This window comes from Cyanistes caeruleus, chromosome 10 (assembly GCF_971803275.1).
Source record: "Cyanistes caeruleus chromosome 10, bCyaCae1.hap1.1, whole genome shotgun sequence".
NCBI classification, from domain to species: Eukaryota; Metazoa; Chordata; class Aves; order Passeriformes; family Paridae; genus Cyanistes; species Cyanistes caeruleus.
In genome coordinates, this window is record NC_141710.1 from 1,354,511 (window position 1) to 1,379,613 (window position 25,103).

Sequence of the window (25,103 nt, forward strand, 5' to 3'; positions counted from 1 at the left end):
AAGAAATGCAAGATGGTGAGGCCTGCTGGCCTGATTTTTTTCCTGATTTTAAAGACTTCTGAAGAGGGAGGGGGGAGAGGGGAGAGGGGATTCTGTTTGATGTAAGCACCTGACTGAGAAGAAAGCAGAATCCTCTTCCCACAGACTCAGTGCATGCTTTGGGATTGACTCCTGTGGTGCCTGGGACTCTCATAAACACACCAGGTAAACGTGGAAGAACACAACTCCAGATTTTCTGGTGTTCTGCTCATGTTTTCTTGCCAATGACAACAGCTCAAGACTGCTGAGTTTAAATTAAATACCTCTGGTCATGGTTTGATAACCCTTGGACGTAAGCAATAGGGGAAGAAAATAAAGCAAACCCTTCCTTAGCCCAGGCACCCGGGACTGTAGGTGGGGATTCTGAGCAGTGGGAGCAGAACTGGTGGAAGAGCATTTGATGTTATTGTTTTTGAAGAAAAGCTGTTATCCTCACTGTGCAGCTTTCTGGAGCTTTTTCAGACCCCAGAAGCCACTGGATGTATCAAACACACACACTGAGAGCCACACAGTTTCAGTTCTAGTTTAGCACAAGAAAATGTAATACTTCTTTTATCCCTGCCTTCTCATCTTGGCAAAGTCATGCATACATAACAGAGTAGAAGAAAGAGAAAAAGAAGGTGTAGCAGTTTAAGAGCTCACTCATACTGATGCCTTAAGTTTTAGTTTTCATATTTTTCCCCAGGTGTGTTGTTTTGGGCTTCATATTGTCAGTGAGCTCTCTTCACAGAGTAGGTAGACAAAACAATTCATTTCCTAGCTTCATACCAAGGACAATCATTACAAGTTTCAGGCCCAAAATCATAAAAAATGGTGGACTGAAGAGAGAAAACAAGAAGGATGGGACTTCATAACCTGAAGCTGTAATTGGACAATTAATCCTGATATGCAGATGAACCAAAACTTATGAAAATGTGAGACCTCATGACCAGTTGTCCATTTTGTGACCATTTTTAACAAACAGCTATAAACAATGACTAAAAAGACAGGTCTTTCACATCCCTAGAGGGAACATACTGAGGAACTGGAAGAAACAGTGAAGACCAAACCTGTATTAAACCTTGCACCCTTCTTACCTATGAATAAAGAAACAGGTAGACCAGGGATTTTTTCAACGTTTCCATTATGCCTTCAGTACAACACACTCCAAGTCTGAACCTGTTCATTAATGTTTTTAACAAGTTCATTAATTTTTTTCAACAAGTTCATGCATGTTTTTAAACTTCTCAACCAAAAGCAGCCAAGAGGAGAGTCACCTGCCCAGGCTCTGCAGTGCCTCAGGGACAGCACCCCGATGGAAGGCCTGGGCCATACTGTAAATGTCATTTAAAGCCACATCCACTGTGCCATTAGCAGCCTGGCAGTGGTTAAGCAGCAGCAGCAGCACGGTTCCTGGTGCTGTGTGTGAGATGGGGAGCAGCACGTACCTCGTTGATGGCCAGCTGCTCGCCCCCGCCCCCGGGGTGGCCGTAGCGGTGGTTGGAGCTGCGGAAATCCTCGTACAGATCCTCCTCGCTCCCCACATCATCCGTCAGGGCTGTCTTGTCCAGAGCTCCATCAGTGATCACTGCAACAGCAAAATGCACAAACTGAGCACAGGAGCCTCAGCAGCAGCGCACCAGGACAGGAGCTCGCTGTGGCAATGGGCACCGGAACGCAGCATAAAGGGAAAAAAGGAAACCAAAAAGGAAATTTGGGGTCATCATTCCATCCTCATGTATGCCTGCTTTTCTGAGAATTTTTCTCCACTCATGTTTTACCCCTGGAAATGACTGTGTCTTCTTCTAGACTAGCAAATACATAAAACATTTGACAACTGCTGCATGTTGCAAAGGTCAAGCAAGAAAAGGAAAATAAGGTCTGAAAAAAGGCACAGGGCAATGATGGCACAAATGTGATTTTATTCCTATGCTGACAGGAAACTGGACTAGAAGACAAGCAGCTCATGGCTGCCACTTCATACCTTGAGGATTATGATTTACCAAATGCTGTCAGGCCAAAGGAAGTCTCAGCCTTTGGGAAACGCATTCACCTTCCCCTTTGTCCACACACTTATTTGAGAACCCTTTTTGATGCCTAAAAGGGTGTTTGCTCCAGAATTATCCATTATTACCACAGGAAGGCCATTCTGCTCAGCACAGCCCCAAACAAGCTACAGGTAACGGAGGGTTCACAGTCTGCAGCTACAACAAACACTGAAGCCTCAACCCTGAGATAAATAAAGATGTGGCATTTGTATTCCATGAACAGAAAAAAGTGTCACTTCATCTGTTTCATGGGCAGGATCTTCTTCCTAAAGTCTCCTTGAGGTATTAGCAAATAACCTTCAGTGGCATGTAGTGTCATTCATCCCATCCCTGTACTGGTTACTGAACATGAACTTGCTGTTCTCAAATCTGTGAAAAATGACAGTGATTAAAGAAAACACCTGCTGACATGTTCATCTGGATTAGTAACTGCTAGGGCAACAGTTCCAGTGACAAAGCAATGGGCTTTACAAAGATTTCTGTGCATGAAACAAGTACCTACACAGACATGATGCAAAGAGCAGCAGATATAAATCATAATTTTAGGTCAATGTACATGACATGGCTACAGGAGTAGAACTGAATAAAAACACAGATGTTACTATCAGCACTCCTGGCAACAGTCTTAGCTGTGCAAGTTACATGATGTTACCCTCCAAAATTTTACAGAACAGGTAAAAAAAGGCTTTTGAGCTTGACCTTGTAGAACTTTAATAAGGAGCAACTCACAAATTTGGTCTTGAACCTTCATTTCCCTTCATACTGCAAGTGCATCTTGTGAACCTAATTGTGCCACTGGGTCAAAAAAAGCACCCCATGATTCATTAGCTTATTATTACATGAAACCAAAAAGCTGCACCACGTTAGCACTGAATAAAGTGCTGTCAGAGGTCACAGCCAGACCTGCAGAGCTTGTCCTCATCAACACTTTCAGTACATGGGATGGGCTGTTGAGGCTGCACCACTGATCACTTCTAGCAGCAGTGAGGTGTAAATTCAGTGTAGCAGCTATCTGCTGCAGTGACCTGACATCAAAATGACGACTACGAGCTATTTTTATAATAAATACTCGCTTGCTTATGCTTTGAATTCAATAAATAGGCACAACAAAGCAAAGATTGTCTGAAGCTGGAACTCCACTTGGTATTGATGGCAATTCAGGACACAGAGGTGCATACGAGCTTATGATTAAAGCAAAATTCTCAGTGCAAGTATGGAACTACCCAACCATTCAACTTTAAGTGACATTTCAAAAAAAAATAATCAAGCATTCCCCTAGCTTTGCTCTGACACTTCACATTGTTCATTATACAGAAATTCTGCACTGAATATGTGCCAGTACTATAGATTGCATATAAAGCAATTCTGGGGTTAAGACCTAGTCCATTAATATAAAACTCAAAACCAGCTGGAATACCACTGATATGATAATTTCATGCAGTTACCACGGTTGGAACTTTTAAAACTAAATTTAAGGGTCTTAAAGTATCACTTTTTGCTCATACACTGTCTGGAAAACCTCTGTTTGATAGTAATGAACAACTTTCAGTGTGTTAGCACAGAAACAAATTAGAAATGTTTTTCAAGAACAAATAAAAATAAATCATTTATAAGAAGCAAGTCAGCAGTCAATTCAAAGCTCTTCTGCAGCCCTCTGATCTCATTCTTTTCCCTTATTATACACATGGCTTCACTGCTCTTCCCTTGCACATCTTCTGTTATTTTCACTGCTAAAAGTAACCTTCAGCTTGAAAAATGTTCATTGGCATCTTTAAAGCATTTGGGTTTTGCCCCCACATTTTCCTATTTGTTCTCTGATCTGTGCTTAGATGAAAAAGCAAAAGCTCCAGGGAGGTATTTATCTGTGTTACTTAAAATGCTCTATACTTCTGCTAAGTGCCTTGAAAGCTGTGCTTGCTTTTACTAGAGATCAGTTTTTCCTCTCTGATCTTACCAAGCTCATCAATTCTCTGCTGTCTCAAGACCTGCTACTGCATTTGGGATTAGTTTTCCTGGCAAAAAAGCAAGTCCTTATAGACATATTGCACCAAAACTACACTTCATAAGCTCTTCATGAGAAAGTTCTCAATCCTTGAGGAAGAATGGCCCAAGGTAGCCATTACACGTTTTCCCAAACTAATGCTGCAGGAAAGAATTAAATGAATGAAAAAAAAGAATTTGCTCTGAAGCAGGTTAGATGAAAGACATGACCACAAATAAATAAAACAGTAGTCTGGGATGGTGACCCAATGCACTAGAAAACCATCAAGGAAGCAGAAGAACGAATGCTTTTAGTGTAGGAACTGACTTAACGTGTAAAGCATAAACTAGGTCAAGTAGAAAAGAAGCAAGCACTATACAAAAATCTTAAAAGACAGGTTAGCAGAGATTGCTGAAACAGCCCATCAGCCTCCCCAACAGCACAGCACTGCTGGACAGGCCACTATCACTATTAGCACAGTGCCTAATTCACATGCTTCATTCCTGCCACCTCCCAGTGCCCATCTCTGGCTAACACTGAAATTCAGTGGCACAGTCATGCCTGCTCTCTGAAGTTCTGACCTGACCTGTCCCTCCCTGGCAGCCAGGCCACACCAAGGAACAACATTCTGTCAAAAACTAAAGTGAAGCCGCAATTAACTCAAGCAGATTTTTTTCCTATTTTATACCTCTGTCCTGATAAATTTCACTAAATATGGCAACAAACCCCATACACAGGAACAGAGGGAGTCACCAACATTTAGTACTACAGCCAATATGTGCAAGAACTAAAACTCTGCTTCACACTGCTGTTAGTCCTAGCCCAGGCTTAGGATTTATGTCATTACAATACAAAAGCAGATGGATAATTCTAGCAAGAGAAGCTCACAAAAGAATGCCACACAAACTCTTTTTTTTAATGTATCCATACAGATAAAGTGTGAAAAACCTGACGCCACGAAGAATTATCTTGATGATGTGAAGCTTCAAAACTCATACAAAACATATCAGTGGAACCAGAGAGTGGCACAGGTGTCTGTGTCCAAGTCCTGAGCAGGCAGCACTCAGGCTGCATTCAGGGGCAAAAGGGGAGGGTTCTGTGCAAATAAAGTGAAGTTTGTAAAGATGGACCAGGGGAAGGGTTCACCCTGCTCCCACCTCCCTACAGAGTTTGGAATGCAGCTACAAACAGGCAGTGGTGGGAAGGGTCCTGGCTGGGCTCTGCTTGTGCCCCTACCTTGCTGAAAGGTGATGCCAAGCAACTCTTAAGTGATACTACTACTACTACTACTACCAGCACACAGTTCCAGAGGTCTCCATGTCACCAGAAAGCCTCTGGAGATGTTACCAGCTCTGTGGCTTCACAGAGAAGAGCACTGTGTGCCCAACAAGCCATGGTTGAACAACTCATTGCCACCCCAGCAGTGTAAGTAACTGCATCCTGCTTAGAGATAACTGGATAACTGGGAAGCAGCTGCCTGCGTGGTGGGATTGGCACAATCAAGCTCAGGTGACACTGGACAACAAACCAGCAGGGCTGCACTGGGACAGCCTTGATCTTCAGCACCAACAGAGATGGCAGGGAGGGGAAAACAGAGCAAAGGTTTTGTGTTCATCATATTGGTGGGAAGATGAAGTTGGAATTAGATGATCTACTAGAAGTGAAAACAGGTGCTAGCTGTAGTCCAGAGTTCAGTAAAGACTAATGTCACCTAGTACAGGTCATGCAGTTCCACACATCTGTGCTCTGCTCCTCTCTCGAAGGAAGGACCTGCCTCATGCATTCCAAGTGTCAGGAATTATTGAACACAAGTTGCTGTTAAACAATCAAACAAATAAAAAGCTCAAACAAAAACCCAAACAAAAATAATGCCAAAAAATCCACCATGCAACTACCACCATTAAAAATAAAATAAAACAAAAATTAAAGGAATATAATCCCACCCCATCACTGGAAAACTATTCTCACAGAATAAACTTCTAGAATAGGTTCCTTGGAGGAGCTGGACACTACAGCCCCAAATTTAGCACAGCCTCTTAACAGAGCTCTCTCAAACTCACAGAGGTTTATGTCTCAGCTGGAATAAGCCCCAGCAGCTCCCCAGTGGCAAGGAGCTCCAGACGTGTGTCTGGGTCACAAGGCTGAACAATGACCCAGGACTGAAGGAAAACGGGCTGGAGGCATTTTCCCAAAATGTTGGTTATCTGTTTTCACTTGACTTACAGTCTACAGCTTTTAGGGGTAAGGCTGGGACAGGAATCCATGATGATTACAGACAGCTTGGAAAGCCAAGAGCATCCATAGTTTATTAAAAACACATTATATTGACAAAGGGAACAATTTTTCTGTAGTTCTCTCTTTCAAGTGTGTTTTTTTCCACATCCACCCATTTCATTTGTCTCTGCAGCATTTACATTTGAAATAATTCACCAAAACAACAGTAGGAGGCTGATTTACACTCACAGAGCAAATTAATTCAGAGCTAACAACATCATCTTCTCTGCCTGACTGAGCAGAGATTGCTGTGGTTGTGTGCAGCCCACAGGAAAGCGCAGTGCAGCTGCTGGTGGAAGCACTTCAAGAGATTTAAGATGATAAACAAGTGAGTGGCGTGCATGGGTTTGGGAACCACACCCAGACCACACTGCCCAGGTGAGAAGAGCCCCTCTACACCCTGCTCTTCACCCATTTGGGATTGTTAAACCCTGGTCTCCTTGGAAATGGTGCTGCAGCCTCTATCAGTCCTGTTCTCAATTATGTGCTTCATTTATCAGATGCTCAGTACACGGAGGTCCCTCTGCAGCTGCCACAGTGAAATCCATCAGAGTGATGTCATCCCTCTCCTGCCCCAGCAGTGCAATTCTGCAGCTCTTACTGTGCTGATGGACCCTCTCTCATCATTCTGCTGATGGTTGTGGGCCAGTTTAACAGGAAGAGGGAAGTCAGGCAGGGAATTTGCAACAAGGGAACAATGACCAGTTAGGATGAGCTTCATTAGGAGGAAAAAAAACAAACAAACCAAAACAAACCAGAAAACTACCAGGAACATGGTCCTTCAAAACCAAGCCTAGAGAACTCAGGTCCTTATGATGACATTTCTGAGTACGTAATGAAACCATGTTATGCCAATCTTTGAAGGAGAAATCACAGTTTAGGAAAGAAAGACAGAAAATATTTAAGTAGAGAAAGCAAGCTTCATCCCCTCCATTTTAAAGAAAGATTAAGAAGGGAAAGGATTCAACATAACAAAACTGAATTAACATTTTGGTATAGTGCCACAAACAGAATTTCTTTTGTGAATGAAGCCAGTTCCTAATTAGCTGAGGTAAAGAGCAAATCTGTGCTTGAAAACAAAAAGGACAGCTCTTCACTGGAAAACCAAGCACAGATCCTCTGTGGGTCTGCTGGGCACATCACCCAGGGTACCATTCATCAGCAATAATGCACTGAGCCACCCACTCAGGTTTCAAGAGTTCTTAAATCCCAATTAGAATCTAAATGACTTGCAGGGAGGCTTAAGGGAGTTCTCAACTCTCTTGGGCAGCAGAGATAATTCTGGGGAAAAGAGCCATGGATTATGAATGGCTCTGCAGCTCTGACTCCCACGTCATCACTTGCTATGCACTTGCAGCTTGGCCCACTTTGCCCTGGCACCCACAGGGCACGGAGCTGCCCCCAGCTCCCTCCTGGCTTGTTGGGTGATGCCACAACTGGGAGAGGGGGAGTGATTGAAGTAGTTTTAAAGAGTGGACATAGTGGGGAAAATAGATAAGAAATCACATAAATATTCTCATCCAAAGCCTGATCTTTTGTTGACAAGTCCCGCTATTGTACTGCACACAAACTATTAATTCACTGGCCTTGTTCCCATCACAGCTACTGACTTGGAAAAAAGCAGGCACGTCCTCCTCCTCCATGTATTTGTTGTTTATTTGCTCAGGTCTGATTACTCATCCATTGTGACTGTTTGCTCTCTTTTTGCAGATGAACCTCCCTGGAAATGCTATTTACTTTATGTCTGTACATCCCTGAACACAACAGGGGCAAATTTGAGTTCAGTCCTTTAAGCTCTATCACAATCTAAGCATGAAGTCAACAGCAGCATTCAAAGCCAGCAGACAAAACCTTTCTAGTATCCAGGAACATTCCCTTACCATATCCTTGGTCGGGTGTGCAGGCTGGAAGACCTGGAATGTCATTTACTGCCCCAAAAAGGAGATTTATTCATTGAGTGGCTGCAATTTAAAGGAGTTTGGATGTATGTGTGTCAAGGTGAAACAATCTGCCATCATTTTTTGAACACTTCCTCTGTGAAAGACTAAAATGATTGCTTTTCTCGTTTCTAACAGGTAACAAGCACTGACACTCCAAACTCATGTGGAATTCTCACCTGTCCATTTCACTCTCCTGCTTAGCCCTGTGCCTGCTACATCTTGAGTAAAAATCAACCCCAGACCAAACTGCTCTCCCTTGATGTGAAAACCACCTCCAGCACCAAAGCTGCCCCTTCATCAGAGCGATCCCAAAATCCTGCCAGGCTGCTGGCTGGGGGACAACACTTCTGACACTGCCTGGTGGAGCGTAACCACAGTCACTTCAGATCAGCAGCATCCTCAGTCAGCCATCAGCTCACCTGCAAAGCTGAAAATTCCATGTCCCTGTATCCATATCCACCCATTCTTATCCAGAAGTGTAACAAAAACTGAGGAAATTCAAGCAAATGGGCCAGGAAACCAGAACAATAGTTATTTACACCTACTTCAGCAAACATAGGAGGTAAAGCAGTATCAAAGAGTGTTAGTACAGCTGACAAGCCTGACAAAAATGGACTGGAAGAGATTTTGTCAATAAGATTCCAGGAATTTTTATCTGTTTATTTTTAGAAGAACATCAGCTCCAGATTTTTAAAACCTTATAGGCACATCCCACAAGTTGGAAGGTCAGCAATCTGGCAAAAAGAGACACATTGTTTATTTAAAAGATTATTCCCACAGACTCCCCTATACCATCTCAACACTTGCCACTACTTCAATGTAGGGTTATATGTGGCATCATTTCTAGAATCACCTTTGGGCTTCTCACAGCTTTTGTTTGCACAAATATATCTGAAGGTTGCCTGTGGGAACATGCAAACAAATGAGGCACACACTTATCTTACTGCTACTGAGTCTTATTGCTCTGCCTTCACTTAATTTCTGCTCATCTGAATCAAATCCCTGCTGCATACTCAAGCATTCCCAAAATCTGTGGTTTTAATCCCTTTTTTCCCTTCCAGAATGCAAATGAAAGACCCTTAAACAATTCTGACAGAACCAATATTTCTAGTCATCACCAGCCCTCAAATAAAGACCTTCAATAGAAAGTGTGACCCCATTCTCTCAGGAATTGTTGTTCCTCCTGCCTCTGCAGCTGCTTTCCAAAGGCTTAACTGGTGATCTCTTCATGCAAGTGCTGTTATGTCCCAAATCTCACATTGTCCTTGTCTATTTTAATTCTACTGATTTAGCAATGATTTGCTTCACCTCTAAAACAACTTCCTCAGAGAGTGCTAGGAACCCAAGCTACCATGGGCCCCCACAAGAGCCTCCTTCCTTGTACCTGTTACTTTATTAAACAAAGGAAAGAATGCAAACCCGCTGTAGAAAATGCTGGTTGACTTACATTTCCTAAGATTCTGCATTTTTATTCTGTCTCTACATTCAAGCACACCCTCCAAAGACCAAGAGCTTGGAAGCTAAGTTTTTGCTAAAGGTTTTGTTGCCAAAAAGCAAAACATTTTCTTCTGTCATTAAGTCACAGTCTGGAAGCAAGAAAATTCCACTACACATGAAGCCTTAGCTACTGACCTGAAAAAAACACATTGTAAAGAATGGTTAAGATAATTTTTATGAAGAATTGCTACTAGGATGTAAAACAATTCATACCACAATAGCCTCTAAAATATTCCACTTGGTCATGCCAACTTTGCATGGAAACAAAACAGACACAGGTCTTTCTTATAATGGCATTATCCACATTGTAACTTGAACAATTAAAAAGGAAGAATTGTTTTCATAATAATTTAAATTTATTTTAAATTTTATTTAATTTATTACATTTATTTATTTATTTTATTTAAATTTATTTTCAATTTAATTTAAATTTAATTTAAAGCCTTGACAACATGGCCACTTTGGTTAAGGCAAAACTAAACCAGGGCCTGGAGGAGGCCTGAGAGGCCCAAACTGGGCTGATGAGTGACAAAGGCACTGGGCAGGGGCTGTTTGCAGCACAGTCAGCACAAAGAGCCTCTGCTGGCACTTGGGAAAGGCAGGCTGTTTATCCAAGTGTCTGAGGACGGGTTTAAGAGGCTAACTTCGAACACTTCAATTTGAAAAATGTGACCTTTGGTTTTTCCCAGAATTCTGCATAAATGCCATAAATCTAGTCTTTATCTTGGTGAAGCTATCCAGGCTGACAAGTAGCTTATATCTATGACCTTGGACCACAGAAGTAATTAAAAATGAATGCCATGAGAAGACTTTCAATTGCTCTTGTGCATTATCAAGTATAAGTCTCAAGGGGCAGCAAGATTGTTTTGTTGACATTATTTTGCATGACCAGTCTTCATGTAACACACAACACATCTGCTTTTTTGGCTGGGGATACAGTATTTTCATTAAAAAATACTGTTAAAACTGCTTTACCTATGGGAAATCCCTCTGTCCCAGTTTATATTTTAATCTGAGTTCTAAGAAAATCCCTGAGATCAAGCTACCAAATATTTCTGAGGGGAAAACAGAAAACCAAGGATTAATATTATTTAACTACAACTGCCACAATTGCTAAGGGATCAGGCTTTTTGCAGCATACATTTGAATCACACAATTCACTCTACTACACAAAGGAGTCAAAGTCAGGCTCTGAATTAGTCAGGGGAGTTTTTTGGTGTTATTTAGAACAGATTTGGGAGATCAGCTCTGAGCAAGCTACAGGACAGATGCTGAACATGGCCAAACCTAATTCAGTTTTTATATTTCAGTGGAAAAAGACACAAGAGCATTGCCACTGGAAGATGGGTGCAGAACAGCAGGGCACCACATCAGCTCAGACAGACAGACAGAGCTAAGGTGGAAATTTAAACCCACTCAGACATGGCACATTTACACTTTTGTTAGCACAAACTTTGCTGTCTGGTTTTAATAATCAATACCTGTGCTGAAGACCAGGTGTACAAACCAAGGAAAGAAGGGTGGATCCCAAGGTGCCCTGGATGAGTCTCCTGCCCTTGGGGTGCCCTTCACACCAGATCCAGCTGTACCCCACACCAGTCAGCCCCCAACACCTCTCCTCCCCAGGGATTCCAGATTCCCCTGCCAGTGACACATGTGAAAGACTCTGCACCAAAATAATTTCAAACTGTACATGGACAGCAATATTCTTATTAAATACATTGAAGAACTCAAGGACAGGCCTTACAGCCTTATGCATTTGTTACTGTTCTTACTGAGCTGCCCACTGTGAAGTATTTGTTCCCTGGGAGCGTGGGGATGCAGATATGATAGATTACTGCAAATCAGATTTAAAGAATTATCCTCAAGGTACTGTACCTACTGATTGATGAATCTCAATAAACTTTCAAATATCATAGGAACAAAAAGAGGCTTTACTTTCAATAAAATTAAGTTTCCTAGGAAACTGGTGTGAGAAAGTGTCTCATTTCAGAGTTCTTCCACAACATTCAGCTCCAGGTCTGATTTGTGGCTGGATGTGTCAGATGCAATCTCACCCTACAGCAAGAAAACTCTTCCAAGGTAAACATTATTTCTCTTGAAATACATTAAGAATTCAATTCAAAGCCATTATTAATAGCCCCTTTAAAAGGAAAAAACATTCTGTCAAGGTCATATTGGCCAAGGTGCCTTTCATAGTTAAAGTCATCACTTAGGATGTTTACTGTGGGCTTCAAGAAGGAAATCAGAGCAGCAGAATTGGTCAGATCAGCATTTCAGCAGATAGCAATCCTGAGATGCTAAGTGTGCATTTTGAACTGTGAATTCCAAATGACACACTACCACTTCCAGATCACTGCATGCAACACAGAATATTTTGGAAGCTTTGAAAACTAACTTAGAAGTTGAACCCATCCCCAGTTGCAGATGGCAAAAATGAAGAACAGTCAAAGGCAGCTGTGTCTAAGGCACTGGTCAGAAAATTCTCCTTGAGACATGGCTGCAGCAAAGTCACCTGTGCAAATCTGACACCAGTGTGGAACTTGCTTGCAAAATACACCCAGGTTAAAACAAGGACATCCCTTCCAGAGCAAGTCTCTGTGTTCTGCTGCCCTGCTGAACAAACCTGCAATTCTTTATCAGTTGTTTGGATTTATGAAACAAGCACAATAATCCTTTCACTCAATCTTTCCTGTGTTTAGCCAAATTTTAAAACACTGAATTCCAGAGTGCCATTGCTGTTGGATGCCATCTGTGCATTTTAAACTGGCTGAGGACATGGCCTGGATGAAGTGTAAACACAAAATCTGTCAGTTTAGATCATATTTCTGTAAGACCAAGCTCCTGGCTAATTTTCATATTCATCATGAATTGTTCTGTGCAGAAACATCTTCCTTTAAGTTAAGGTATAGCTGTCTCTGTCTCATAAATTCAAATAATTATTTTTATTTTCAGCTTTGGTGGTATTCCCCTGTACCAAAAGCCCAACTTCATCATTTCTGAGTGACAGCCTATGTAATGCAGGATTATTACATCAAAGGACAACACTGAAGTATCAATAAAGGAAAGAGGCCCTCAGGAGACTACTGTCAAAAGATATAAATTTCTTCCCCTGATATGAAAAAAACCCTACCTCAACCTCTAAAACAAATTCCCAGATGATGTCCATCCATCCTGGAAAGCCATCCATCTTTGTTGTGACAGTGAGCAGTGCTCTCAGCACCAGAAACATTTGTTTCACTTGACAAGAAAGGGGTGTGAGGAGTGAGCTGGAGAGGCTGACAGGAGGGCAAGAGAGCAGGGCTTGCCTCACCCTGCGTGGTGCTGCTGTGCACGCCTGGCCAGGGCTCAACAGCCACAGACTCTGCCCCAAAAGCAGCTATGGGAGATACTGGTCTGCTGCTCCTCAGTTTCTGTAAAATCCAGTATTCAGGGACAAGTGACAACAAATGAGTGTTGTTGATTTATTCTAAAGGAGCTTTAAAAGAGAATTATTCTAGTGATTCAAATCCGTGATCGAGGCACACAGCATGTAGTGGGGACCATGGAAGCTCAGCATGCTGTAAAATGCATTAAAAACTGAGGATGCTTTCTTGGCCCATGAGGCCATTTGGGTGCAGCAATGCCAGATATTCCACACACGTGCCTGTGGTGTTTGGCATCTGTAAGAGACGGTCTGAAGATTCTCTCATCTGTCTCAAAACCGTCTCAAGGACAGAGACTGACCCTGAATATCACAAGGGACTTGGTCTGGGGGTTTGGGCTGAGCTGAGGTGGATGTTTGCTAAGTGATTGTTTGCAGGTGGTTGCACTGTCCTTGTTCCTGCTGGTGAGCAGAGGTTTGTGTGTGGTACCCTGTGCAATGGGTTTCCATGACACACTGCCCTCGTTCCTGCTGGTGAGCAAAGACTTGCAAGATGTGGTTTGCTCTGTACCCTACACAATGGAATTCATCACAATGATCATCAATCTCCTCTGGTTTTGGCCCTGTGCCTCTTGCTTTGTAAAAGACTATAAAATCACACCCCAAATTTTTGTTTTATCTCCCCAACAGACAGAAGACTCTGTCGTTGGACGGCTGAGTGGACTTTGACATTGGTAGCTATAATCCCCTTACTCTCTTTTTCCTATACCTTGCTTTCTCTTCTTTTCCCTCTATCCCATATTAGTGCTGATGAGCACTCAATAAAGTGTGTTTTACTGTTTGAGTCCCTGATTTGCTGATAATCTTTTGTACTCCAAGGTCTAATAAAAGAACCACATGAGGAATCCCACCTTGATGGTGACAGCATCCTGCATTCTGAGCGTGTGCTGAAGCGCAGCTCTCCTGCCAGCCTGGCTTAGGGGGTGATGCTGCAATGCAGACCTTTGGCAGTGCACAGTGATTAACAGAGCTTCCTCTCACTCTGCCTGGAGAGAACTGCAGTACTGCACAGGACCATGGCACACATGTGCAGAGGACACTCACACTCTTCAGCCTTTCAGGTGTGACCCTTCTACACACAAACAAAGCAAACTCACAAATCCTTACAAATTAGCTTTTTGCTTGTACCAACAAACTGTGTTGATCATCTCCCCTTTTTAATTCTGAACAAAAGCTAAAGAAGAGTAATGGGGGCCTGTATCACCCTGTAGCAACCTTCCCACCCTCAGCACTGGAGAGCTCTAAATCCCACCCCATGAGAGAGCTGCCCCTCCAAGGAGCCCATCATGCAGCTGACAGAGCCATTATACATATAGATGAGGGATATAAATCTCTTTACCATCCTGTTTCCTCAAACCTTGATTAATTACACTTCTGTCTGCCTTCTTTCCTTTCAAACACAAATGCAAAGGCCAGGCTCCAAAAGTGGGACATTCTTCCCCTGAAGTTGGTGTCTGAACTCAGCAGGTGCAGTTCCAGTGAGGGCAGGAAACTGCCTTTTCTAGACCACGTTCCTGGCGTCTGCTTATCTTTCCTGCTGGAAACGTAGCAAATGTCATCAAAGTGTATCAGAAGTTAAACAATCCCCTTGACTCCAGTATCCCCTCTGCTGTAAATACAATCTGAGCTTGTTTGAACTGGAAATTGTCGTTCTTGGGAATACCTGCTCTCTACACAGCACTGCCTCCAATCAATACCAAGGCACATTTTCTGAGTTTTCATTACTAACCTCAGAGTAACCTTAAAGGTTTGGGCTCATTCTTTTCACCACACTGCACAGATCCTTCTTTACATAATCTCAAAAATGTCAACAGCAAAACAATCAGAACAGGCACAAGGGCACTTGCCTGGTTTCAGTGCAGAATAGCATTTCCAGTCTGATAAAGGCTAAAGAGCTCTCTCAGAGGTGAGAGAAAAATGCTCTCCATGTGCACATATCACTTTAAACGGAGAACAGATTAATTCTAGATGGGAAGGACAAAAAGAACAGATTAATTCACAGCTAAACAAGGTAGTAACAGAGAGATTATAAAAAGTATAATTAATACCTCCATTCTAATTAGCACTCCCAGTCTAAGTAAGAAAATAGCATCCTTTGGTGTTGGCCTTCCTCGGGCCAACTGTAGGCACAACACACCAAGTTTTCACTTGTAACCATCATTTCTTCTCATGTTCTGCAGTGGTTGGGGTCACCAAATGTTTGAGTTGTCACTTTGGAAAGGTGGGATGGTTGGCACTCAGATTCTATGGTCATGGATCATCACAGTTCCAATGACTCCACCACTAAATCTACAGCTTCACATTTCAGCCAGCTCCAGTTTAACCCAGCCTTTTGGGAGAAGCACATTGGGAAGATGCTACTCTTCTGAGCAATGGGGTCTGGGACTCAGAGATTGGGGCTGATGAAGAAATCAGTAGGTTTTCTCAGTTCCAACATGATGAACTGTTGACAGCTGAAGAACTGATCTGGAAATCATGAGGAGAAGGCACTGCAGCATCACTGGGTGCAGAACACATTTGATTCCTGTGGCCTTGGCTATTGCCAGAACCACTGAAATCTGTCAAACCCAAGGGAGGGCTGAGTTTGGTCTGTGTGAAGACACCACCTGGACTTGACAAGTACTTCCCTCTCCCTTTTGGGGAATGGAAATAGTGTGAACTCAATCTCATCACAATTGATCCTACTTCCTCAACTAAGCATCCACTTTGTTCCTTAGAATAATCTCAGTTAGATCTCCCTTTGGGAAACAACTGCAGGAAAAGGAGAAACTTGCACCTAATTCAGTTTACTAGGCAAAAAAATCAGTACCTTCATCATGCTCACAGAAATGGTTACATGGAAGTAGGAGTCTTAGGCAAAAAATTCTCCCATTAAAATTCCAGATATTTCCACAGTCAAAAATACAACAATCCCAAAATTATACAGTGTGCAAAAGGGAGTCCAGAGCAGACACTATCACTAAGGTACCATAAAGGTGAGATCACAGCAGGAGTCAGCAGCAAGAGAAGAAATCCTGCTCAGTGGGCTCAGCTGAGCACCTCAGCTTCCAGCAGAGCATGAGCAGCAACAGCTTTATGTAACATCAGCAAAGGGGAGGGAGGGTGCAGGCTGCTTCATCTCATGAACAGATCTATCTTGCCCAAAAAAGACCCTTGATACAAAACATTTTTCCTCCCAGTTATTAATTTATACTTCTGACATCAGTGAGTGAGGCTGTTATTACCCATACACTCAAATTATCTCACTTTTCTGTGTGATGTGGAAAAAGCTGAGCAAGACCAAGATGGATAGAAGGACAAACAAAGCAAACAGAGAACCTTGTACAAGGTGATGTCAGCAAGACACTCTGCTTGTTTTCCTACCCTAATTCAAGGAAGGGAACATACCCAGCCCCAGAGCCACAATTAGGATTATGTAGAAGGGACAGATTCTCTCTTGTTGCCATTCAACCTCATAGATATTCATCTCCACTGCAGTAATAAGAGAGGATTTAAAAACAACATATGAAAGCACATAAATATGTTTCAGAAACAGGTTGAAACAATTCAAGCAGTGGAAAAAGCTTCAACCTCTAACTAATGGATTGCATTTATCCAGCAAGGAGTGACAGGAAGATTTGGGCTTGAGAAAACAACTTGTAGATTGTATTCCCATGGCCCACAAACATCTTATGCTGGGTTCTAATGAGAAAGATGTTGAGGGACTGCTTTGATTTTCTTTTGGTCCAGCATTTGATTTACATCTCCTTTAATCCCTCCCCAGTTATCTCTGCTCCTACATGACCAAGGGGGAAGCCAAATGCAGCTACTTAGAGCTAACAAGGACATGGAGATGGCCCCGGAGGCATCACAGCAGAATCTGGAATTCTCATTCCCAGTGGGTATACAAGACCATTTTTAGTAGTTGCTGACCTGTGTTCACAGAAGAATGGGGTCAGAAAGGCAAAAAATCAGAGATGCAGCTCTGCACTGCAGAAGTGTGAGACAGCCCCCCAAAAACTGCACGTACCATGGAGTGCTGAGCCTGAATTCAGCCTGTTGCTGCTGAAAGCACTCCCTGGTAACGTCTGGCATCTGGATTCTGTGTCTCACAAACCAGGAACTGACAATGGCAGTAAAACAGTTAAACACCATCATATCCAAATTATTCTTGGGTGATACTTTTTGTTCATTTTTGGAACAGAATGGAGAGTCACCACAGATAAGTTCTCCAAGACAGGGGTACTGAGCTGCCTAGAACACCAAACTTGATCTAATTCTTCCTACATGACTCACAAAGTACTAATTACCTACAGGACCTTACAGGTACCCTACTGAGTCTACAATAGTCACAACTCACATCTACACAACATGGCACTGCAAGTGGAAAGAGGGGTCCTGGGAACTCATCTTCATTCTATACAAATACACAGCAGGCTTTTAAATTCATAAATTAGTAGGGAATAAATATCTTGGAAATGTGTGTTCCTAACTGTGCAGAAAGGATTTCATCCAACTTTTACTAGAGTAAGGGAATATTGGAATGGAACCAAAGTGATATATTGTGCAGTAATGAAATATAAAGATCCATGAAACCAATTACTTGAATTGCAGCTCAAAGCGTAGGTGGTAGCCCGGTGTCCATTCTGATGCTCTCTACACAAGGCAAGAGTGGAAGGGACCCTCAAAAAATCTTCTTGCCAGTTCATCTGCTCCAAAGCTGAATCAACAGCAGTAGTAGTTTCTGAGAAAGGTTTTCCCAATCTCCTCCTCAAGACCTTTACTGACTGAGACTTCACAGTCTCTCCAGGTAATCTTTTTCCGGGGCTGCTCCTAGCATCCAGTCAGAGACATCTTTGTCACAGATTTCCCAACTCTTTCTCCCCCCTCACAGTCCCCAACACATAAATATCAAATAGTTACCTACAGGACAGACTTTCCAGGCATTTCAAGATGCATGTCTTCCTCCATTCTCCTCAACTGCACACCCCTAAAATCATCCCAACTTCTTCTGCAGATCACGTGCCCCGGATTGCTCTCATTACTTTCTTCTGGATGCTCTCCAACTCATCCCACAGCACTCTTATTGTGGTGTCCAAAAATATGCTCTGTATCTCCTTTAAACCACTACACATACACTTAACAAGTCAGCCTACACACTGTTTCATGCTTCAAGCTAAGCACATTCAAATGACGTTGTTAGGTGTTCAGACCAGCTTTATTTTAAATTATAGAGAAGATTGATGTAGTGCATTTTAGACTAGACTGGGCAACAAGAATGCATCTGCCATGAACTCACTCGAATCCAGTTAAATTGAGGGCAGTGTGTTTCTGGGCCCCAGTGGCTGTTGCTGTCTTCTCCTGAGTTCAGTGCTATTCCAGGAGAAAGGTGCCAGACGGTTCCCTACTCTGCAAACCCAGCACAACGTGTCCTGACACAGCCACACTGATTTGGAAGTCCTCTTACTCACTGTGCACTGAGCACAGAAAGCAGTCTCTGGTACCCATTTTGGTCTGAACTTTGCACACCCCTCCCGAGAGCTCTGCTGAACCAGGATATCTCTCATTTTCTTTCATTTACTGCAGCCCAGCTAGATCCTGGAAAGAGACCTGTCAGTTCTTGTTGTGTGCAGCTCAGTGACCTTCAGGAGACTTCAGTCCTGTCGCTGAGCATCCTGTTCAGCAGAGAACTGAGCAAAAAAGCAGAGCCAGGTTCCTGTCTTGCAAAACATGATGATCTGTTCTCCCTAATGCAAAAGGGCAGAGTATTCCCTTACCCTTTTTCTACTCTGTTAGCCTGACTATAAATGTGATTGCACTGATAAACATCCACAGCAAGAGATCATTTGCCCAAACTAATTAACTGCTGCCACCAAATCACCATGTAATATTTTCACTAGAAAAGTGCAGCCTACACTGCTGTGTGACATTTACCTTTTAATTGCCCTTAGTCACCAGCAACAAAATTTCAGATGTTATTATTTGTGTTTGTGAAAGTTCCCCTTCTAGATCAAACATGAGGCAAGTCAAATACCATCACAGGAGTGCTAATGCTCTGGGTTAAGCTGCAGCAGAGGCTGTCGAGGAGCTGCCCAGCCCCCAAAGGGAAGAGGACATGGGAAGAAGGGGATTAGGACAATCTGAAGCAGCACAGCATCACTGGGGCACAGCGGGGAGGGAGGAATGCCTAGGGCAGGAATTCATGCTGAGCAGAACACTCCCACTCATCCTGGCTCCAGCCAAGGGGAACATGGAGCAGCTCACAACACCACACTCCCAAGCCTGCTGCTCACCCTGGATTTTGAAAGACTTTGGCCAGCAAGGTTTGCTCTGAGTGGTTTTCATCTGTGCAAACAAGGACAGAACAGCTGCCCTGGGAAATGCTGTCCTGCTCCAATTAGCTTGTGGCTGCTCACCATGCAACTGTCCTGAGAGCTGCCCTTTGCAGTCAGAACATGACTTCCAGCCTCACTTCAAGCATCATTAGGAAATTGCTCTTTAAAATTTACAATTTTTATTTTAATCTCTCAATAAACCTGCCTGTTGATTTGACAGCACCATGTCTGTAGAGACCAGAGAATTCAAGTGCCTGAAGTTACTCCTATACAAGCCACTCAGCTGATGCTGATAATTGGGACCAGTTAGGAGTTCAGTTGGGCATGCACACATTTTAATGTTTTCCTCAACCCCAGGATGGGCAGAGCACCCAGGCAGCAAACAAAATGCCTTTTGAGGTTGTATCACACCAGATATCTTGTGGGCAGCAGAACAGGGAGGACACACCAGGGCCAGGAACAAAGCTATTAATTCAAGGGAGTGGCTCACCTTACAGTCACAGAATATACATCAGGAAGCACAAGGTGATTTTAAAATTCTAATTCAAGACTGGAAGGATCAATATCCAAATTAGCCTGCAATGACCTAGCTCCAGAAGGAGCAAGGGTACATCAATTCAGTGCTTCAGCCAGGTTGATTAGGCAGGCTGGGACAGGTCCCTGTTACAAGCTGGCTGTGAGGATCTAACCCACACAGACATCTCTGCTCATGTGTAACTACCCTGGAAGTCTTTCACAGTGCTCGGTTTTGACAGGTAGAAGCTAACTTTCCAGCTTTCCACCCACAGATTCTTCCAGGAAAGAAATGGCAAATTCCATTTAAAGTTCTTGTAAATCAGGGCCCAGAACAAACCAAAATTGAACGTCAAAGGCTAAACTGTGAATCCTTTGCTCACCTTAGTATATAAAACTTCTCTGCAGTTGTGTGTTGTAAACCAGCGACATGTCACAAGTGAGCATGAGCTCAGGAGCCCAAGTAAGTGGATCCCAGTTCTTACTGTGCCACAGCACAATCCAGGACAAAATCCAGCCTGCCTGCCAGCCCCAGCTCCTGGAAGCACCACCTCAGCTGCCCTCTTTTGCTGTATCTCCTGAACTTTACTCCCATTTTCACTATAGCTGTGTAACCAAGCACAGCAAGTGGGGACTGTGAGCCTGGAAGATGTGGTACATTACAGTTCTGTGCTCCTGCCTAAGCAAGCTGTGTTTTGAAAGAACAGGAGTTATGTGCCAGAAAAGGCTGCAGACTAATTTTAAAAATAATTGAGGAAGATATTTTTCTACTTGTTCATATGATTTATGCCATTACTGCAGCTTTTCTCTCTTCCACATAGTCTTTAATGAGGAGTAAGACAAGTGATCAAGCACAAGAACTCAGATGCTTCCTGGAATTGTTGGGTTTTAATGTAATGCATAAAATCCAGGCATCAGAGAGCTCTTTTCAATATAATCCCAAAGCTGCTTACAGGCCAACTCAAGAATTTTTGTGCCACTAGTTACACTCAACATGCAATAACCTCTCAGAGGCTGGTGCCAGAGGCTATGAATTTACCTCAAGGTATGTGTTTTATATGCAGCAATATGTTGTCATTAAAACAGAGCTCCACAGAAGTCACATCTTAGTCATTGTCTATAACCTCCCCCTTGGAAGCAGTTTTACTGTCTGCTTACTCCAAGAATACAATTACTTTTTGCTGCACAAGGTGCTCAGCATGAGCATGTTCCAAAACTGTAACAGGAATTTTATGTTTTTTTTCCCCCAAAAAAGCTTTGAATAGCTCCTTGTGCTACTAGCATGCAAAGAGACTGATGAGACCACCACCCTGCCAGGCAGTTTAAGGACACAGAGCCCCAGCTAGGTAGGAATACACGAGGGAATGAGCTGCTGTACAAGGCTGACAGTAGAAAGCAGAGACAGGCAAAGCCATTTGCTGGTAATCTCCCTGAAACTGAAGATCTCCTCATTGTTACTTTGAAGGTTTTGCTGTACCACTAACTCACCTGTGTCATTACCTGCAATCACACTCAAACAGGACTAAATATTAATTTCTGTCAATGCCCCTGATGCACTCCACAGTAAAATAACTCCTGGAGCTCTTACGGTTGGGAGGAAGACACAACAGCATAGCTTTTGTAAACAGGCATGAAAGCTCCCTTGGTTTTGTAATCATCTTACACAACTGCTATCAGCCATGACAGCATCCTTTCAGATTATAATGTCCTGAGACATGCAGATAGCAAAGACTTGCTGCCTAAGGCTACTCTGCTTCTGCTTGTAAAACTATTAATAAAAATACCTAGGCAAAGACTTGACTTTATTGCTATAGATTAAATGAAAAGGCAACTGTGCAAGAAGTCTGGCCAGAAGGATTACATTATTATTGATCTGGTTATTGTCTGATCAGGTCAGCAGCAGGTCAGCAGCAGGACTCCCATTCCTGCTATACAACCCAACTATTTAGAGAAGATTTGTCCTCTCAGGGCAGACTTTCCTCCACTGTCTGCCTGTACTGCATAGGCTGGAACGGAGCTGTGGGTTGGCAGGACTCCACTGCTACTGCAATACAACAATTGCAATGGACTAAAATTGGCTATTTTGGCTGCACTTTTTCAAGCTGCAGAAGGAAGCCCATATGGGGGACGATCCATATATGTGGTTTGCCAGAAAGAAAGAGTGCAGCAAACCCCTGAACTTAAGCTTTGCAAAAAGGATACAAAATGTGTGCTTGCAGCATCTGGTGGTCCTTCCATTTCTGGGCATACCTCAGCCTTTCTTTCTTGTTAATCACCATCAGCCACCCAGAATGGCTGCCTGCACCACTATCTGCACAGGAAGTGGGCCTGGCACCAAAGCCAGCAAGCTGGGTCACATTCCCAGCAGTAATTACAATGGAGAAACAAAATAGCAGGGGAAAAAGACAATACCCAAAATCAAGCGGTGGGACAACAGCAGAACACACATTGTGCTTCAAAATATCCACGGGATCAACTCTGTAATTCAGTCTGCACATTATTCCTTCAAACCATGCTCATACCAGGATACTGCTCTGGTTTTGCTCGGGAGTACGAGTGCCTTGCCAACAGCCACGTTCAGGACGTGCATCAGCAGCTTCCTAATGCACACCAGGCACGCTGCTCCACCAGCAGCAGGCCAGGATGTTATTGTTCTCAGGGACTCATGCTGGCAAGAAGTCCTCTCTCCACCCAAACCCACAGAAAGCTCTCAAAGTTGGAATCTCATACTTCCCAGTTTTCAAATCCTTCCATCCTGGAGGAGATGTTGAACAAGCGTCAGACCACAACACTCTGTGCCCTTGTGATCCCGTGCTCAGCTGGGGATTGACTGTGGGGGAAACCCAAATGCTTTCAGCATCTCTGAGTTTGGGCTGTCCACATTAGGCAACTTGGGATGAATCGGAAAATAAAATATAGAAGAGAAAAAATAATTCTGGAGAACCCTTTTCATTAATAAATGCATTGAGAGACTGTAGGAACATACAAGTTCAGAGTAACAGAAAAGTGTGGAAGTTTTACTTTAAAGGACTTTATTATCCTTATCTGGAACAAACAGTTTAAATTATAAGTCTCACCTATGGGTTTTTGGGAAGGGAAGGCAATGAAAGCAACTCAAAATTTATCTTAGAAAGTCTGGTCTTAAAGCTGCCTCACTCTAGATGTGCAAAGATTTGGGCTCACAACAGAAGTCTCCAAGCCAATTTAACAGACTGTTTTTCCTATGGCAATCCTTGGTGTATGTAAAACAGAAACCTTATACCTGTTGTGGATATATTCTTTTATTGCACACATGAGGAGGAGACACCACCTGTGTTTGCTGCTGAAAGGAGAAGTGCCTCTCCTGCAAACCAAGGCTGGGGAAAAGAGCCTGAAAATCAGAAACAGAGCGAGCACTTGAGAGTAGTAGTGGCAGAGAGCTCCAGGCAGAGGCCACCACCGAGGTTAAGATGATCTTTTAGTCTGTGCTTTCTGTTTTTCTGACATTGCTTCAGATCTTTAGTATCCTGGCTATAAAAACATTCTTCTTAGGAGGAACATGGGAATGGGAACAAAGAGAGAGATTTCCTCAATAGCATACACACACTAAGGAAATTCAAAACAAAGGAGCCCAAACCATGTTATTTTATAGAGCCTATAACATTCATGTCACAGTTAAAGTCATGTTACCTTGGAAGACACAAAAGGCGTGCTTTATTTTTCAGCTGAACCTCAAGTTTTTTAGCAAAATGCAAGTCAGTTTGTCTCAAGAGAGGAATCTGTCCACAAAACCTAGGAGCCTATAAATCTAGCTGTTATCTGACAGGAATGCAAACAGGTCAGCCAACAGCTAGTTCAACATCCCATTCTTGCTAAGGGGGATTTCTTGCTTCAAATTAGGAGTGTTCCTCCCTAATTTGCCCTAAACTAAGACACCATGATACACACATTAATTATATTTTTTTCTAAAACCAAAGCAAAAATTCTATCAAAGTGCTCAAATAAATCACTTAAACATGATGGCTGAAACAATAATAAGCAAAATCTTAATCACTGAGAATTACTCATTCTAAATTGACTTCCTAGGCAAAGTTAGTCCCATGCATAAGTAACCAAAGACCTGCTTAGGAAGGGTGGAATTCTGTTTTCTTCTTGCACAGCTGAAGCTACAGTAGAGTCTCTTTAATCATCAACTCTGTTTAGCCTCCATAGACATAAACAAATTTCAAGGAACATAAAGAATTAGACAGGGCTATTAATCCAGGGCCCAGAAATCCTCAATTTGACATTAACTGTCCAAAAAACAGGCAAGATAGAGGATGCCAGGTATTTTAACACAAATATCTCACTCGTGCAGAGTGTTTCTGGAGGAAACTTGTGCTTATGATATAAATGCAATGGTAAGAGTCTTTTCAGGGCAAAAGAATCACTAAATGGTGGCAGTTCAATTATTGTTTGACTGTGACATCCCCAATCCTCTGGCACTCAAGCCTTTTTTTGCTTGGAAACATCTGGCTTGTGTGTTACCTGAGGATTCTCTTTGCTACACAAACACTAACAGGAGTCTGAGAATTCCCACATGGAGGATTTTACTTAAGAAGGATGTATACTGTGAGGAGAATTCCCATGGGTAAGAGGGAACTGAGGTTCTTTTCAACTGCAGGCATAAAATTCACAGAGCATCCTTGTTTGAGGAAATAACCTTTAAGGACAAAGGCCAGCTCTCCTGGCACAGAAGGCCCCCTGTGATAAGCAGAGAAACAGGGATGTCTTGAAGAGAAACACCTATACAATTGGGGCATGGAGAGGGAGAAGCTTTTCAGCTGAAAGGACAACTCTGGCACAAGGGCAAACACGTACAAATCTGCTGTAAGGGAATTTAAGACTGGGGAGACATTTTCATTGTAGGCTTGTAACTCTCAGAGCAGTAAGCTCCTGGAACAGCCTCCTAAACAGGAGTGATAAAGCAATCTAGTTAATTTAGAGACACTGCTGGAAAATAAGTTAGAGAAGTGCCCCAGAACAGAACCAGCTATAAGAGAAAAATGACTGTTTTTATTGGAGACTCTAAGACAGTGACTCAGCAAGTCCCTGATGGTCCTGTATTTTATTTTA

The 25,103-nt window shown here is 42.9% G+C and overlaps 1 protein-coding gene across 9 annotated transcripts in view; it reads right to left on the reverse strand.

Moving 5' to 3' along the window:
• Positions 1–25,103, reverse strand: part of ARHGEF4 (Rho guanine nucleotide exchange factor 4) — a 214,955-nt gene that overhangs the window by 41,051 nt on the left and 148,801 nt on the right. For all 9 annotated transcript variants that reach the window (XM_086843920.1, XM_023933534.2, XM_086843919.1 and 6 more), the window contains one exon: positions 1,467–1,606. In XM_086843920.1, coding sequence (XP_086700046.1) covers positions 1,467–1,606 — 140 coding nt within the window. The remainder of the gene's footprint in view (positions 1–1,466; positions 1,607–25,103) is intronic.